The 15,532-nt window shown below is 60.8% G+C and overlaps 2 protein-coding genes across 11 annotated transcripts; one reads left to right on the forward strand and one right to left on the reverse strand.

Annotated features, from left to right (window-relative positions):
• The first annotated feature begins 43 nt into the window (after positions 1–43).
• Positions 44–8,986, forward strand: LOC104558892 (alpha-1,6-mannosyl-glycoprotein 4-beta-N-acetylglucosaminyltransferase-like). 9 transcript variants are annotated; one of them, XM_062013392.1, is made up of 6 exons: positions 44–988; positions 1,067–1,192; positions 2,636–2,751; positions 6,039–6,169; positions 6,447–6,594; positions 7,035–8,986. In XM_062013392.1, exons 4-6 carry the CDS (start codon positions 6,062–6,064, stop codon positions 8,177–8,179), a joined length of 1,401 nt encoding a protein of 466 aa, XP_061869376.1. In that variant the 5' UTR covers positions 44–988; positions 1,067–1,192; positions 2,636–2,751; positions 6,039–6,061; the 3' UTR covers positions 8,180–8,986. The 9 variants fall into 9 exon arrangements, with proteins under 9 accessions (XP_061869376.1, XP_061869377.1, XP_061869374.1 ...); XM_062013393.1 differs by having other exon boundaries at positions 2,656–2,751; XM_062013390.1 differs by lacking the exon at positions 2,636–2,751.
• Positions 8,987–9,368: 382 nt separating this feature from the next.
• Positions 9,369–13,067, reverse strand: TMEM9 (transmembrane protein 9). 2 transcript variants are annotated; one of them, XM_062013469.1, is made up of 6 exons: positions 13,012–13,067; positions 12,326–12,427; positions 12,027–12,118; positions 11,507–11,615; positions 10,862–10,993; positions 9,369–10,420 (listed from the first exon to the last, which is right to left on the reverse strand). In XM_062013469.1, exons 2-6 carry the CDS (start codon positions 12,416–12,418, stop codon positions 10,271–10,273), a joined length of 576 nt encoding a protein of 191 aa, XP_061869453.1. In that variant the 5' UTR covers positions 12,419–12,427; positions 13,012–13,067; the 3' UTR covers positions 9,369–10,270. The 2 variants fall into 2 exon arrangements, with proteins under 2 accessions (XP_061869453.1, XP_061869454.1); XM_062013470.1 differs by lacking the exon at positions 13,012–13,067 and adding an exon at positions 12,553–12,652.
• Between the last annotated feature and the right edge of the window lie 2,465 nt (positions 13,068–15,532).

A 15,532-nucleotide genomic window follows, 5' to 3' on the forward strand; every position in this document is an offset into this window, starting at 1 on the left:
CAGCTGTAACATGAGCAAGAGAACCATTTCCAAACCAAATCCCTGTTTGTTTTCCTGCAGCAGGATTGTGGTCAAAGCCGCCGTGTCAGTGGCTGAGCAGCAGTAAGCAGAGCAGCAGCCTTCCACAGGAGAGATAGTTCCCAGCCCAAGAAAGATGAGTTTAAGGAAAGAAAAAAGCCCAAATGATCAGACAAAGGAGGTGTATCAAAGAGGATTTGTAAGGCAAAGGTCTGTCTTGAGTGTAAAGATCCTCCCACGTTCTCACACTGATGTTTCCTCTTTGAAAAGAAGATCTAAACCCTTAAAAGCAGAAGTTGCTTTGCAAAGAAGAACAGAGGGAGGGAGAGGAGACGAAGGGGGTAAACTACAGGAGCTGAAGCTGTGCTGAAGGACCTGGCTGTGTCTTTTCTAAGAGCAGTGGAGCAGCGTTGGCCTGTGACACTGGAAAGCCCAGAGCTGGTGATCTGATCCTTGAGTAAACAAATGTAATTCCTGTGAGGAAGAAGCAGCCCCAAAATGTTCTGTGGCTCTGGGTTGATTGAGAAGGGAGAGGGGCACAGCTGGGCCTGACTGGTGCTCAGCATGGACCGGGCTGGAGATGTCGCTCAGTGGGTAGATGCTTTGCTACTGAGTCTCGAGGAGGCACTGGAGTGCAGGTGAAGATGGTAACCCTGGGCTGAGTTTTGCTCCTGAGTCCAATTTCACATCCAGCTTGAGTGGAAGGAGCGTTTTCCCATGGGTGGTGTTTAGTGAAGCTGCTGGAAGGAGAGAGGGAGTTGTGCCATCTCAGTTTGCGTGTGATGTGCGTGTGCCATGGCCCCGGTGTAGCTGCCTGCCAGCAGTTCCCTGCACATCACCACCAAGGACTTCCCCAACCTTGGATCTACAGTAGAGTTTCTGTGATGCTGACTTCAGACACACTCATTTGGGAGAACTCCTGCCTCACACTTCAGTCTGGCTGCTGCTGAGCGAGTCTCGATGCCAACAGGTGAGTTTTGAAGCGAGAGCAGTTGAAGTAGAGGGAAAGAAAAACGTGCTGGGATAACGAAGCTGCCTCCCACCATAGCAGGGCCTGGCCTGGCTGCTGGTTGCCTTTGTGGTGCAGAAGAGCAAGTTGGAGGGCTGGAGCTCTGATGCTGTCCTTGCTGCCTGGGGCCCTTGTCCTGCTTGGGCTCCTGAATAATGAAGAGCTGTAAGTGGATCCATCGTGGCTCTCAGGTTTCCCCAGGGCAGCTGTGCAGGTGCAGGTTTGGCCTCCCCCCGTGGCCTCTCCTGCCCCTCTGCCTGAGGGCATCAGGTGTGGGAGGGAGCAAGGCCAGGGCTGGGTGCCAGTACCTGCAGTGGGTCCCCTCATTCCTGTCCCACCCCAGTACTCATCCCTGGCTCCAACTGGGGGGACTGGCCTTTCCCAGTTCCCTGGGCCTGTGTCTACACAGCTATGTTCCCCTCTCAAAACAGCACCTGGGGCTTCTCTCTCTTCCCCAGCTTATTCCAAGAAGCAGCCAAAATATGCCTTTGAGACTCTTTTAAGCCACTTCTCTAATCAGAGTGTGAGCAGCAGGTTTTGGTTCAGAGGGAGGATTTTGAGAGGCTCTGGGAGCTGGGGTTGTATGTGGGTGCTGGGCCGTGGCCCTTGCAAGGGGGGGTGGCTGCAGGGCCCTTTTCCAGCCCCCCCAGCCAGTGTTTGGGCTTTGCCCCATGATACAGGGGGTGAGGGGACAGCCTGGCTCAGGCTGGGCTGGCGGGGCCAGGACCACATCGTGGTGGGCACAGGGACCTGTGTCTTGTCTCTGGTTCCTCTGCTGCTCCTGTAGGCTGAGGGAGAGGGTCAAATCCTGCCCTGGCTCAGTACCTGGAGATGGTGTGTGGGGACCAGAGGGGGTTCTGGTTGCTCTGCTGTGTGTTTCCCCAAAAGGCAGGTTTCCATTGCAGGGCTGCCTGTGGCACCCAGGGGCAGTGAGGACCCTGGGGCCGGTGTTCTGGTGCCCAGTGCCGGGACAAGGGCTGATGGGCATCAGCTGGAACACACAAAGTGCCCCTTAAACACAAGGAGAAGCTCCTTTGGTGCTGAGGGGAGGGAGCCCTGGCCCAGGCTGCCCAGGGAGGGTGTGGAGGCTCCTCAGGAGGTTTCCAACCCCAGCTGGACACGTTCCTGTGCCCCCTGAGCCAGGGGAACCTGCTGGAGCAGGGGCTGGGGCTGGAGCAGCTCTGCAGGGCCCTTCCAGCCCCCAGCACTCAGGGGTTCTGTGGGTGCCATGGCCCCCCCACTCTCCTCTTCCTTCCTGTGAGGGCAGGAAGGACCAAGCCCCGTTTCCTTCCTGCTCAGGGATGGGAGTCATGGGGCATCTCTGCTGACAAAAGCCCTGCAGCTGCTGCCGGGCCCACGTGAGCCACAGCCCCACATCCCGTCCTCACGGCGTGGGACTGCACAGAGACCTCTGCTGGGTCACCCCATCCCAGCCCCTTGGGCCCTCCCTGGGCAGCCCCCACGCCCCTGGGACAGAGCAGGACAGCATTAAGGACTTCAAACCCAAACAGTGTGGGGGGGGGAAACTAAAAGGGATCTAAGAGTGGCCACCCCGTGCTGCCCTTCCCAGCTCCATCACCTGCTTCCTGCTCGGCCTTATCTCTCCAGGGCCACCTTTGTCCTCGCAGGCGTGTCCATGTGCACCCCAGCCAGGGCTGCAGAGGCCATCAGGGAGGATCTGGAGAAGACAGAGCCAGGGAAGAGACCCTGAGGCTTTGCCAAAGGTAGGAGAGGCCCAGGGGAGGAGGGAATCGGGGAGGATGAGGAGGGTCTTTCTCTGTGCTGTGGTCTGTGGGTGAGCTGCTGTGTCAGGTGAGGAGCTGCAGGGCCTGTGGAGGAAGGAAATGGTGGGAGAGAAACGAGGTGGAGGAGCTGGGGACAAACTGGGCCATGGGAAGGGCCCCACGTGGCCCATGTTGGCTGGAGGGGATGGAAGGGGCTTTGTCCACAGGCAGGGCTGTCGTGGGAGGAGCTGGGCTGTGTGAGGTGACTGTGGTGGCACTGTGGGTGCATCCCAGGGGGGTCCTGGCAGCCCCAGCCTGGGCTGCTGAGGGTGCAGTTCTGGCTCTGGAGGTTTCTGCCATCTCAGCACAAGGGCTGGAAAATAAATGGAGGCAAAAAGAGGCGACAGCTCCCTGTCAGCCAGTGCCCAGTGTGCTCACCTCAGTGCCCCAACGCAGCGGGTTTGCACAGGGCCTTCACCGACCCACTTGGGTTGGCAAAGCCCCTGGAGCTGCTGCAGTCCCAGCCCAGCCCTCACCCTGCCCAGCCCAGCACTGACCCCTCAGCACCTCAGCTCCAGGGCTCTGGGATTCCTCCAGGGCTGGGCACTCCCCCAGCTCCCTGGGCAGCCTGGCACAGGGCTCACACCCCTCTCAGGGAAACAGTTCTGCCTCAGCTCCAGCCTCAACCTCCCCTGGGGCAACCTGAGGCTGTTTCCTCTTGTCCTGTCATTCGTTGCTGGGTGGGGGAGAGCTGGGGCTTGTGCAGAGCCCTCGGGGGGGCTGGGGCTGCCAAGGGCGACGGTGGGTGGGCGACAGCAGGTGCCAGGGTGCGATGCCCAGGCGTGGGGCTGCAGCCGGCTCCGCAGCGGCCGGGCCGGTTCCCGGGACGCTCCTCCTCTGCGGGAGGCCGCCGAGGGCTCGGGGTGGGGCTTTGCGGAGCCGGGGCCGTGTCCCGGGCCGAGCCCCGGCCAGGCTGCCGCCGCTGCCGCCGCGCTGCCGTAAGTCGCTGCGGGCACGGCCGGAGCGGGGCTGGGCAGGGGCCGTCCCGGGGTGGGGGCGCCCCGAGGCTGCGGGGATGGGTCCAGGGGGTCCCCGTGCGGTGGCTCAGACCCGAGTGTCCCCTCAGCAGCCCTTCCCGCAGAGCCCTCGCGGTGCTGTGGGGCTGTGGGACACCCGGGCTCACCTGAAGCTGTGGCTCTCGGGGTCCTGTGCTACCAAAAGCGTGGCTTTACCTCTCTGTCCCCCCTGTGGGACGGCCCTTGGAGCAGAAACACCCCCAGAGCGTGGGGCTGGAGCCCGGGCTGGCTCCCAGGAGCTGCAACAGCCACAATTTGCCCATCAGGGACATGGTGCTGCCCCAATTTACCATGTCCTGCGTGGGAGAGAGGGGAAACCTCTGGGGCTGGGTTCCCCACTGCCCCTTGGAGGGGCACAGCGTGCGGATGGGGGCATGGGTAGGGGATGGGGGGCACAGGGAGAGGATGGGGGCATGGGTAGGGGATGGGGAAGAGATGGGGGGCACAGGGAGGGGATGGGGGCATGAGGAAGGAGTGAAGGGCACAGGGAGGGGATGGGGTCACAGCCCCATGGTGCAGCACACCCAGCTCTTACCCTGCTGGGTGACAGCCAGGTGAGCCCCAGCTGTCCCCTGCTCCCAGTGCTGCTCTCCTGGGGCTGGAGGAAGCAACTGGAGCCTCCTGCCTGCTGGGAGCATCCAGCCTCTCCTCACAGCCTCCCAGAGCTGAGCTGTGTATTTGTTCCTTCTCTTCCCCCCACTGCTGCTGCCCCGAGTCGCAGCCGCTGCGTCACACAGCCCCTGTAGCAGGAGTCTCCTACCCAGCACAGTCTCTCTGGCACCAGTTGAGTGGCTCTTGGCAACCAGCTGCTCCTGGCCACCAGCCCAGTGTCCCCACGGAGGAGGGGGGTGGCTGTTGGGGACAGCCCCAGGGGAAGGTGGAAGGTGCATCAGGTGCCAGGGCAGGGGGGACAAGGCTGCTCTGAGGGAGGCAGCTGAGCAGGAGCTGGGTGGATGCTGCATCCCAGGCAGGTGCCCACTGTGCTGTGTCCCCTGGTTGTGCCTGTCCAGCTTGGGCTGCTGTGCTTCTTCATGGAGGCTAAAATCAAAAAGTGAGAATCCTTGGGTCTCACTAAGGCTGTGGCTCAGCCCAACCCTCCCTGGGAGAGAGCAGCTCGCTCTGTTTTAATTGCTTATCTCCTAGCAATGAGGAATGTTCCTGGGTGAGGTCAGCATGGCAAGGACAGCGCTGGCTGCTGCGGTGGGGACAGGGGATCCTGTGCTGCACCCTCCCGTTGAGACGTTGACAACCCCTCAAAGGACTTTTGGGCAGGAAAACATGGATTTTCTCCTTAAAATAAGCCCAGCATGTGCTCCAGGGCAGCAGCAGCAGAGATGCTGCCCCAGCTTCTGTGCTGGAGGGCTGGGAGCAGTGGCAGTTGGTGTTTGAGTTGTACTTAAGGTGATGTCCTGGGCTCAGGAAGGTGTCAGCCCTCCCAGGGTTTTATTGTATGGCTTCAGAAGGCTTTTGCTCCCCCTGTCTTTGCATTCACAGAGGCCTTGACCAAAACTCTGTTTGGATGGGGCTGGTGTCTGCCCCACTGGGCCAGGCACTCGGTCTCCAGTTTCTCTTCTTCCAGGGCAGAGCCTGTCATATCTGTAATGGAAAAACCCCAGGGAACCAGGAGCCTTTGAGCCTCCCAACACACCTCTGCTGCAGGGTGAAATGTCTCAAGGGCAGCAGCGATTCCTTGAAGGTGACACTCTCCTCCTTTCAGGGACAGCTTTCTTGTCCTGTCGAGGAATGGCTGTGGCTGGGACAGGGTGAGCATGGCAGGCAGGAGGAGCTGGGGACACTTGAGCATTTCAAGGCATTTAAGAGGTGGATGTCAAGAGGATGGGGAGACACTTTTTCCTGTTGTCTCCAGTGCCAGGACAAGGGGTAACAGGCATGAGCTGGAACACAGAAAGTTCCACTGGAACAGGAGGAGAATCTCCTTTGGTGCTGAGGTGAGGGAGCCCTGGCCCAGGCTGCCCAGGGAGGGTGTGGAGGCTCCTTCTCAGGAGGTTTCCAACCCCACCTGGACACGTTCCTGTGCCCCCTGAGCCAGGGGAACCTGCTTTAGTAGGGGCTGGGACTGGATGAGCTCTGAAGGGCCCTTCCAGCCCCCACCATGCTGGGATTCTGTGATTTATCTGGGTTGGGGCATCCTGGTGTGAATCCAGGTGCTACTCCACTGTCCCATCCCTGACCCTCCCCTTTCTCCCACAGGCCTCAGTGTGCAGCCTGGTGCTATGAGATGCTCCCTGAAGCGCTCCCTCACAGCTGCACTTGCAGCCTCCTTCCTCCTCCTCCTTTTCTTCCTCCATGGGGGCAGGTGGCAGGAACAGGATCCCCTGGAGGTGAGTCCCCCACCAGTGATATCCCACTGGAGCATCCTCCATCCCCACTACATTGACCCAGCCCCAGCTCTGCCCCTTTCCTGCACCACATCACCCCCAAACCTCACCCCAGCTCTGCTTCTCTCCCTGGGGCTGCCCTGTGCACCTGGCCTTCCCCCAACCCAGAGGGGTAGGAAAGGGGCTCACCCTCATTTCTGGGTCCCCCTCTCATCATTCCCTCTTGCTCACATGTGTTCCTAGTGCTCTGGGGTCTGACTTGCCTGTGGCTCCCATCCAGGTGGAGTTTAGGAGCTCATCTTCTGATCCGGCCCTGCAGACACTGCCACTGGAAGGGGCCCAGCTCATCCTCAGGGACAGGGATGACCTCTCCGTGCTCCAAAACATGTCCTACCAGCTCCTCGCAGGCTCTCTGCCACCCCACAAAAGTGAGTGGCTCTGGGACCCTGCACTGAGCAGGGCTCTGGCATTGTGCATCTCCTCCTGCCCTGAGCAGGGCTCTGGCTCTGTGCATCTCCTCCTGCCCTGAGCAGGGCTCTGGCTTTGTGCATCTCCTGCATTGAGCAGGGCTCTGGCTCTGTGCATCTCCTGCACTGAGCAGGGCTCTGGCTCTGTGCATCTCCTGCATTGAGCAGGGCTCTGGCTTTGTGCACCTCCTCCATCTCAGCTGCACATCCCAGCATGGACCTGCCGTGTTGCCACTGTGGTTGGGGCAGGGGGGGGTCTGCTTCCAGCCTTTTTGGGATGAGGGACCTCCTGGGGGCTTCAGCTTCAGGAAGGACCCGCTGGCCTTGGACAACCCTCTCAGGGAAAACGTTCTTCCTCAGCTCCAAGCTGAGCCTCTCCTCTCCTCTCCTTTGCCTCGCAGAGTTCCTGGCCGTGGGACTGGCGTCGGTGCGGCGGCCACGTGGCTTCTACCTCCCGGCCACGCTGCAGTCCCTCTTCACGCAGTCGACGGCGGAGGAGCTGCAGGACATGGTGGTTGTGGTGCACTTGGCCGACACAGACCCGCAGTGGAACGCGCAGGTGGCCGCCGGCATCGCCCACAAGTTTGCTCAGCACGTCCTGCTGGGCCGGCTCCTGCTGATCCACGCGCCCCGGGAGTTCTACCCCACCCTGGAGGGCCTCAAGAGAAACTACAACGACCCCGAGGAGAGGGTGAAGTTCAGGTCCAAGCAGAACGTGGATTACGCCTTCCTCGTCGCCTTCGCCGCCAACCTCTCCTCCTACTACCTGATGATCGAGGACGACGTGTGGTGCGCCAAGTCCTTCGTGACGGCCATCCGCAAGGCCGTGGCTGCCTGGGAGGGCTCCAGCTGGGCCACCCTCGAGTTCTCCAAGCTGGGCTACATCGGGAAGCTCTATCGCTCCGGCGACCTGCCCCGCCTGGCGCGCTTCCTCCTCCTCTTCTACCAGGAGATGCCCTGCGACTGGCTGCTGAGCCACTTCCGCCTGCTGCTCACCCAGAAGGACGTGATCCGCTTCACCCCCTCCCTCTTCCAGCACATGGGCCTCTACTCCTCCTTCCAGGGCAGCGTCAACCGCCTGGAGGACGACGAGTTCCAGGCGGACGCCTTGGACCTCCCGGACAACCCTCCGGCGGCCTTGTACACCGACATGTCGGTGTTTGAGAACTACAGTCCCCTCAAGGCTTACAGCACGGCCGAGGGCTACTTCTGGGCCAAGCACCCGGCCGCCGGCAGCGTCCTGTGCGTGGTGTTCCAGCGGCCGAGCCGCGTGTCCCGTGTGCGGGTGCGCACGGGCTCCGAGGAGCGCCGCGGCGACGTGCTGCGCGCAGGGCTGCTGGAGCTGGGCCGGCGGCGCCTGGCCCACGGCAGGGACTGTGCTGCCTACACCCCCGTGGGCGCCTTCCACAAGGGCGGCTTTGAGCGCAGGGGGCTGGAGAGCGCCGTGGCCGGGCCCGTGGAGTGCGTGAGGATCCGCGTAACCCAGGACCAGAGCGAGTGGCTCATCATCCAGAGCATCGACATCTGGACGGTGCCAGACACCTGAGCCCCGAGCTGGCAGCTTTGCCAGAGCCCAGGCAGCTTCTGCTGAACAGTTCCTTTCTTTTTCTCTCTTTTGGTGAGTTCAACTGCTGCCTCCTCTCTCTGGAGGGAGGTGGAAGGGGGTGGGAGCAGCACCCCCCAGGCTGTGCCTGCTCGGGGGGATGCCCCAGTGAGCAGTGCAGGGGCACAGGGAGGAGCAGAGGCCTGGGAGTTCCAGGCTGAGCAGTTTCCTCCCAGGGAGGATGGGGTACAGGGCAAAGCTAATTAATAAACATCAGCCTTGGAGATAGTGCAAAGCCGTGGAGCTGAGGTGCTGAGGGCTGTGGGTTAGTGGGGGGCTGAGCAGGGGGAGAGGGTGGACTCCAGGGTTTTACAAGTATTTTCCAACCAAAACGATTCTGTGAAGCCAAAGAATGAACCAGTGGCGTTTTGTGCAACCGCTCCACAGCATCCCCTGGCCAGCAGATGGACCCCCAGCCCCACAGGCCCTACCCACGGCTCTGCTCCAGCTCCTGCTTGGCCTTCAGACCCCACAAATGGATTTCTCCCCCATCCCCCCAACCCTTTTTCCCCCCCTCTCAGGGGGCTGCAGGTCCCAGGGATGACACCCTCAGTCCATCAGGGACTCACAGTGAGGGAAGTGGGGTTTCCAAGAGGAGAAAGGTGCAATGACTCTGTACCACAGAAGGAGGAAAAGGTCATCTTGCTATAACATGAAGCCCTGGGTATGTTTTAGCCCAGTGAGGTGCTGAAGGGTCCTGGGATACACACAGCTGTAGGCAAAACCCCGACATAAAAGCTTCAGTTTGGATTTGTGTGTGAGACTCTGTGTGGAGGGATCCTTCCAGCAGCTCCAGGGAAGCAGCTGCCATGAGCACAGGAGGCAGCGAGCCAGAGGCACACATCCTGGGGAGGCTTCAGCAGCAACTGCTCAGCTGCCCCAGGCCAAGCAGCAGGGCTCAGGGGAGCCCTCGGGTCTGTCCTGGAGCAGGACAGTGGCCCCTCTGAGCATGGACAGACACAGACCCCTCCCAGGGACCCACCTGCAGCACTGAGACCCACCCCCTGCCACAACCACTGCTCGCTCTGGAGCAGCAGCTTTCTTGCTGCTGGGAAGCAGCCTGGAGAGCAGCTGCTCAGCGCTGGCAGCCCCAGAGGGTGACTTCCCCTCAAGAAAAGTCAGTCCTGTGACATATCTTTGTCTGCATTTAATACCGAGATGCTACATGATGAACTCCAGCACCTTCCCGACACTGTAAATGCTCTCAGTGAGATCAATATAGACATTGCAGAATCACTTTGGCTTCCTCCACACAGCCCAGTAACAGCCAGAGCTCCTGGAGTGTTCTGAGAAGCACAAGTGTCCCCTTGCCAGGGTCCCCAGACCCAGAGGAGCATTCACACAGGACCAAAACTCTCCTGGCCCCACTGTGAGAGCATCAAGGGTTAGCAGCATGGGTACAAAGGGAAAGGTTTTTCCCCACTGTGTTTTTATTGGCTGCTAAAGCAGGAAAAGACAGAAATGAATCACCCTTTTACCTGTTGGTCCCTTGATCACTCTGTGATAGCCACCTACACAGAAATGATCTGCAATCCCAGTTATGGTGGTGGAAGTCTGGGCAGACTCCACTGAGTGGAAATCCACCCTGCTGACACCAGGGTTAAGTGCAGGCAGCAGCTGAGCACTGGCAGGTAGCTCCCACCTCCCTTCCAGCACAACACTCTTGTCTCAGCACCACAATGCCCAAGGAACGTTGGTGCAGACTGGAGGAGGAGGAGGAGGAGGGAGAGGCTTCTTCATCCTGGAGAAATGTCACATGACTTATCCCACTATTTTTATCCCAGGAAGACTCAGGCAGCTTCCCAGGCCCTGGAGCAAGAGCCCTGTGTCAGATGTGGGCAGAAGGACAAAGGAGCTTCTGGGCTGAGAGGTGAAGGGCAAGGGGACAAAACCAGAGATGAGCATTTTGTTCTGCTTCTCTCTACGAGGACAGTAAATCAGAGAAGGTTTGAGCTTTCAGTCCACCAGCACGACGTCCTGAGGGATGACTTGCTGTCCCTCCCCTGGCTCTTGGGAAGATCTTAAGCACAGCTCTTAACTCAGCATCTTGTGGCGGTCGAAAACCGTCTTCCTCTGCTCCTGCACCTGGCGCTTCCAGCGCTGCTGGGCCCCCTCCACCCGCTCCAGCACCGTGTTGGCTCTGGCACCAGCTGGGGTGGGGGCTGCGGCCATGGAGCGAGCATCCTGCAGAGGAAGGAAGGGGGACAGAGCTGAGGGCAAACCCACCCCAGGCACAGGAGGGGCAGCTCCATGCAGGGGGAAGTGGCAACTGAAAGAGCAATTCAAGGCTTGAGTTGTCCTGGTGAAGAAGCTCATGTTCACAGCTCCTCAACACCAGCCCAACTCCAGCTGGAGGGCTTGCTCATGGGGACCACCCATGGTAAAGTCACACACTCCAAAGAAAAGACCCCCAGGAGAAGAACTGCACTCAGAGAAATCCACTGCCAGGGTCTGCAATGCTGAAACTGCATCAACCCCACTAAGCTTTACCTGTGGTAAGGGCCTGAGAAGCACCAGTGCTGGTCTCACACTGAACCAGAGGGGCCAAGCATGAGGTTCCTCTGTTTCCCTGGCAGCTCTGCTCTTGTCACCCCACTGCCCCATGCACCAGCAGCACAGCCTCACCTCATTCTCCTCCTCGTTGTGCAGGGGCTGGGTGTAAGCATCTGGCTTCCTGATCAGAGGGTCCACCAGCACAAGGAAAGCCATGTAGAGCAGCAGTGCCCCCACCACTGACAGGTAAATGATGATGATCACCTGCAGCACAGTGATAAAGGATCAGCAGTGTAGGTAAGAAGCACCATGGAGGCCAGGAAGCTCCTTTCACAGTTGCCTCTCAGGTTTGATGTCTCATTCTAATTTTGCTCACTAGAAAAGTCTCCCTCAGGCCACACCAACCCCAGGCACTGCTCCAGGCTGGGGCAGAGGAGACATGAGCACTGACACTCCCTGACAGGAGGCTGCAGTGAGCTGAGGGTCAGTCTCTGCTCCCAAATAACAAGTGGCAGGACAAATGGAAACAGCCTCAAGTTGCCCCAGGGGAGGGTGAGGCTGGAGCTGAGGCAGAACTGTTTCCCTGAGAGGGGTGTCAGCCCCTGTGCCAGGCTGCCCAGGGAGCTGGGGGAGTGCCCAGCCCTGGAGGGATCCCAAAGCCCTGGAGCTGAGGTGCTGAGGGCTGTGGGTCAGTGCTGGGCTGGGCAGGGTGAGGGGAGGGCTGAGACTGCAGCAGCCTCAAGGACTTTTCCATCTGTACTGCTGCTCTGTGATTACCTTGATGGTGGTGGTGCTGCGCTCCTCGTACTTGCACTCACACAGCAGGCAATAGGCCTCCACATCGTTCCCGGGCACTGGCATTGGCTCCACAACGTGCAGGCAGTTGCTGCAACATCAAACACACCCAAATCAGCCCCAGGACAAGGTGAAGCCAATGCTCTGCAGAAGGACACTGGGCTGACTTGCTCTGTGTCCCAGCTTTCCCATCAGGCTGATAGCATTGACCTGCTTTTCATAGTTCCCCTCACAGCTCTGCCAGCATGAAGTTCCTGGGACAGACTGTCCCAGTGCCTTGTGCTGGGATCTGGTCTAGGTGAAAGGGACAGGAGGGTGCACCCCAGATCTGCTGAGAGCTGTGGCTAAAGACATCCTGCCTCCAGCTTCCTCAGTCTGTTCAAACACTGCTCCTTGCATGGGCTGAGCATCACTCACCAAAACAGCTCCCTCTGCAAGTGCTCAGGCAGGGAATGCCCAGGCTTTCATGGATGGACCCCTCAGGCTTCAACCCACAACTCACCAGTCCTTCTGTGACACGTTCTTGTTGTAGATGTGCCCACTGATGTTGCGGTACGGGGGACAGATGCACTTGCAGCGGATGTCCTCTGAGCTCTGCAGAAGCAAGAGGAGATGGAATTAGGGAGCAAATATGTGCTGCCCTCAGCATCCAGGCACAGCCACAGCCACTCACAGCTCTACATCTGATAAATAAACAGCTGCTGTAGCACTCCTTATCTTCCACAGCTGCTTCCCTGCCAGTTTGGTTTGTGTGGTGCTACACAGATGGTTCAGTGCCTGTGTCTGAAGCTGTTCACTCACCTTGCTGGCTTGTGCTGGGGCAGAAAGGATGCAGCACAGCAGCACCATCAGCAGCAGCGAGCTTGCACATCTCTGGGTGCACAGGGAAAACATCCTGGAAGCCTGAGGAAGCAAAAAAATCACATCCAGGATAGAGGACCTCAGCTGAATGCAGCCAGAATGAGTTAGTTTTGTCCCAAGCTTACAGCAGACAAAGGCACAGTTGATGACAGTGAAGAGGGACTCACACTCAGAGGCTGTGACTGAGGAGCGTGGCAGCTCCTGGGTGTGAACCCACTCCCCCTGCAAACAGAGGCCACAGCACAAGTGTCCTCTCCCCCTTCTCCCTGGCAGCGATTCCAGTCGTCTCTTCATCTCTGACATCACCTGGAGCTCTAAGGCTACACGTCCCCTAACCCCACCCGGCCCCAGGCCAGGAGCAGGCCTCTCCGCCAGGAGCCATTCCCACGCCAGGGCCGCGATGCTCAGCCCTTCACGGGCTCCCACCGCCCAGCTCAGGCTGCCGCAGGGCCTCGGCCGCCGCCTCTGCTCACTGAGGCCGACAGCGCAGCACCGACATCCACCGAGCGACCGACCCCCTGACCCCGGCAGCCCGGGCCCCGGGAGGGTGCGGGGAGGGGGTCTGGGGAGGGGGCAGAGGCCGGGCCCGGCTCGGCCGCCCCGAGCGCAGCCCCCGCGGGCCCTACCTGCGCCCCGCCGGCGCCGCGCGACGCTCGCCACTGCCGGGCCCGGCTCCCGGGCCCCGCCCCCGCCGCGCTCTCTGCGCGCCCATTGGCTGCGGGAGCGGTGACACGCCGTGACGGACAGCGCCTCTGGCCAGTCACAAGGCAGGAGCGGCCGGCTGGGGAGCCCGCGCCGCACGCGCCTCCCGCCCCTCGGCGCTGAGGGGACGCGATGGCGGGCGGGTGGCTGCGGGAGCCCGGGGCGAGGAGCCTTGTCCGCGGCCCTGCCCTGGCCCCGAGCCGCCGGAAAGCCCCTCTGTCCCACCGAGCAGCGGGCTCCCCGCCTCAGCTGGCCTTTCACCCGTGGCACCGTACCGGGGAAGCCTGAGGCAGCGGCGGTGCCCGCGGGTTTGGGCTTTGGACCGTGTGTGGATGTAAATGATCTTCGTGAGCCTCCGGGCTCAGAGGCTGCGGTTCTGCATCAGCCTCGAGTCGGGCTCAGAGGCTGCGGCTCTGCATCAGCCTCGAGTCGGGCTCACAGGCTGCGGCTCTGCATCAGCCTCGAGTCGGGCTCAGAGGCTGCGGTTCTGCATCAGCCTCGAGTCGGGCTCAGAGGCTGCGGCTCTGCATCAGCCTCGAGTCGGGCTCACAGGCTGCGGCTCTGCATCAGCCTCGAGTCGGGCTCAGAGGCTGCGGCTCTGCATCAGCCTCGAGTCGGGCTCAAAGGCTGCGGCTCTGCATCAGCCTCGAGTCGGGCTCAGAGGCTGCGGCTCTGCATCAGCCTCGAGTCGGGCTCACAGGCTGCGGCTCTGCATCAGCCTCGAGTCGGGCTCAGAGGCTGCGGCTCTGCATCAGCCTCGAGTCGGGCTCAGAGGCTGCGGCTCTGCATCAGCCTCGAGTCGGGCTCACAGGCTGCAGTTCTGCATCAGCCTCGTGTTGGGCTCAGAGGCTGCGGCTCTGCATCAGCCTCGAGTCGGGCTCAAAGGCTGCGGCTCTGCATCAGCCTCGTGTCGGGCTCAGAGGCTGCGGCTCTGCATCAGCCTCGAGTCGGGCTCAAAGGCTGCGGCTCTGCATCAGCCTCGAGTCGGGCTCAGAGGCTGCGGCTCTGCATCAGCCTCGAGTCGGGCTCACAGGCTGCGGCTCTGCATCAGCCTCGAGTCGGGCTCAGAGGCTGCGGCTCTGCATCAGCCTCGAGTCGGGCTCACAGGCTGCAGTTCTGCATCAGCCTCGAGTCGGGCTCAAAGGCTGCAGTTCTGCATCAGCCTCGTGTCGGGCTCAGAGGCTGCGGCTCTGCATCAGCCTCGAGTCGGGCTCAAAGGCTGCGGCTCTGCATCAGCCTCGTGTCGGGCTCAGAGGCTGCGGCTCTGCATCAGCCTCGAGTCGGGCTCAAAGGCTGCGGCTCTGCATCAGCCTCGAGTCGGGCTCAGAGGCTGCGGCTCTGGATCAGCCTCGAGTCGGGCTCAAAGGCTGCGGTTCTGCATCAGCCTCGAGTCGGGCTCACAGGCTGCGGCTCTGCATCAGCCTCGAGTCGGGCTCACAGGCTGCAGTTCTGCATCAGCCTCGTGTCGGGCTCAGAGGCTGCGGCTCTGCATCAGCCTCGAGTCGGGCTCAGAGGCTGCGGCTCTGCATCAGCCTCGAGTCGGGCTCAAAGGCTGCGGCTCTGCATCAGCCTCGTGTCGGGCTCAGAGGCTGCGGCTCTGCATCAGCCTCGAGTCGGGCTCAAAGGCTGCGGCTCTGCATCAGCCTCGAGTCGGGCTCAGAGGCTGCAGTTCTGCATCAGCCTCGTGTGTTAGGAACCAAAGATCCGTTTTTGCTCCGGGGCAATGTTGCCCCTTTCCAAGGCTGTGGCGTCTTGTTTTGCCCAGGGAACATTTCTGACCCTGGCTCTGGCAGTGTCTCGGCTTTGCCCCATTTTCTGTGGCCGTGGCTTTACCTTCAGGGGTGCAGATGCCCTTGGGCTCAGCCCTGCTGCTGTGGCTGGGAAGCTCCACACTGCAGCCGGCCGGCTCCAGGCGCTTCTGCGCTCGCTCCAGCGTTTTGCTGCTTTCCCAGAGCCGTTGCTGGAGGGGACTGAGGGGAATCCCCCACAGAAGAGCCCCGAGCCTGTGGTTTGACCTCTTGAGAGTGGCTGTGGCCGGCCTGGGCAGGGAGGTGCCTTGGGCAGGGTGTAGCCATGGGGTTTCTCCGTGCAGCGCTGCAGGGACAGGAGCCTTGCTTTTACCAGCAAGCAGAAAGTGATTGGACAGCAGGTTTCTCTCTACCTGTCCTAGAGCCTTCTGCTTGGGAAATAAAAGAGGGCCTGGCCATGGGAGCTGCTCTGCTTTAGTGCTGTGGTGGCATTCTGCTTGGTCAGGATTTTTCCAGAGCGGGTTCCAAAGTGGTATTTGGTGACAGGAGTGGCCAATGTGACACAGCACCCCCGAGTGCTCCCACTGAGACCTGCACTGGCTTGTTCCAGGCTTCTGTGTGACAAATGGTGCCACAGGCAGTAAGAGTGAGCCAACAGGCTGTTTCCCTCTGTTGATCTTTTGGATCCAGTGAAAAG

The sequence above is a fragment of the Colius striatus genome, chromosome 22 (genome assembly GCF_028858725.1).
Source record: "Colius striatus isolate bColStr4 chromosome 22, bColStr4.1.hap1, whole genome shotgun sequence".
NCBI lineage: Eukaryota > Metazoa > Chordata > Aves > Coliiformes > Coliidae > Colius > Colius striatus.

Excerpts from the sequence above, each read along its gene's own strand:
- LOC104558892 (XM_062013389.1), top strand. The coding sequence starts at position 5,493 with ATGTCTCAAGGGCAGCAGCGATTCCTTGAAG. Across the intron at positions 5,524-6,038 it reads GCAGCAGCGATTCCTTGAAG|GCCTCAGTGTGCAGCCTGGT; the intron begins GTGACACTCTCC and ends TTTCTCCCACAG. Across the intron at positions 6,170-6,446 it reads AGGAACAGGATCCCCTGGAG|GTGGAGTTTAGGAGCTCATC; the intron begins GTGAGTCCCCCA and ends GCTCCCATCCAG.
- TMEM9 (XM_062013469.1), bottom strand. The coding sequence starts at position 12,418 with ATGTTTTCCCTGTGCACCCAGAGATGTGCAAGCTCGCTGCTGCTGATG. Across the intron at positions 12,119-12,325 it reads CCCCAGCACAAGCCAGCAAG|AGCTCAGAGGACATCCGCTG; the intron begins GTGAGTGAACAG and ends TTGCTTCTGCAG. Across the intron at positions 10,421-10,861 it reads ACAACGAGGAGGAGAATGAG|GATGCTCGCTCCATGGCCGC; the intron begins GTGAGGCTGTGC and ends CTTCCTCTGCAG.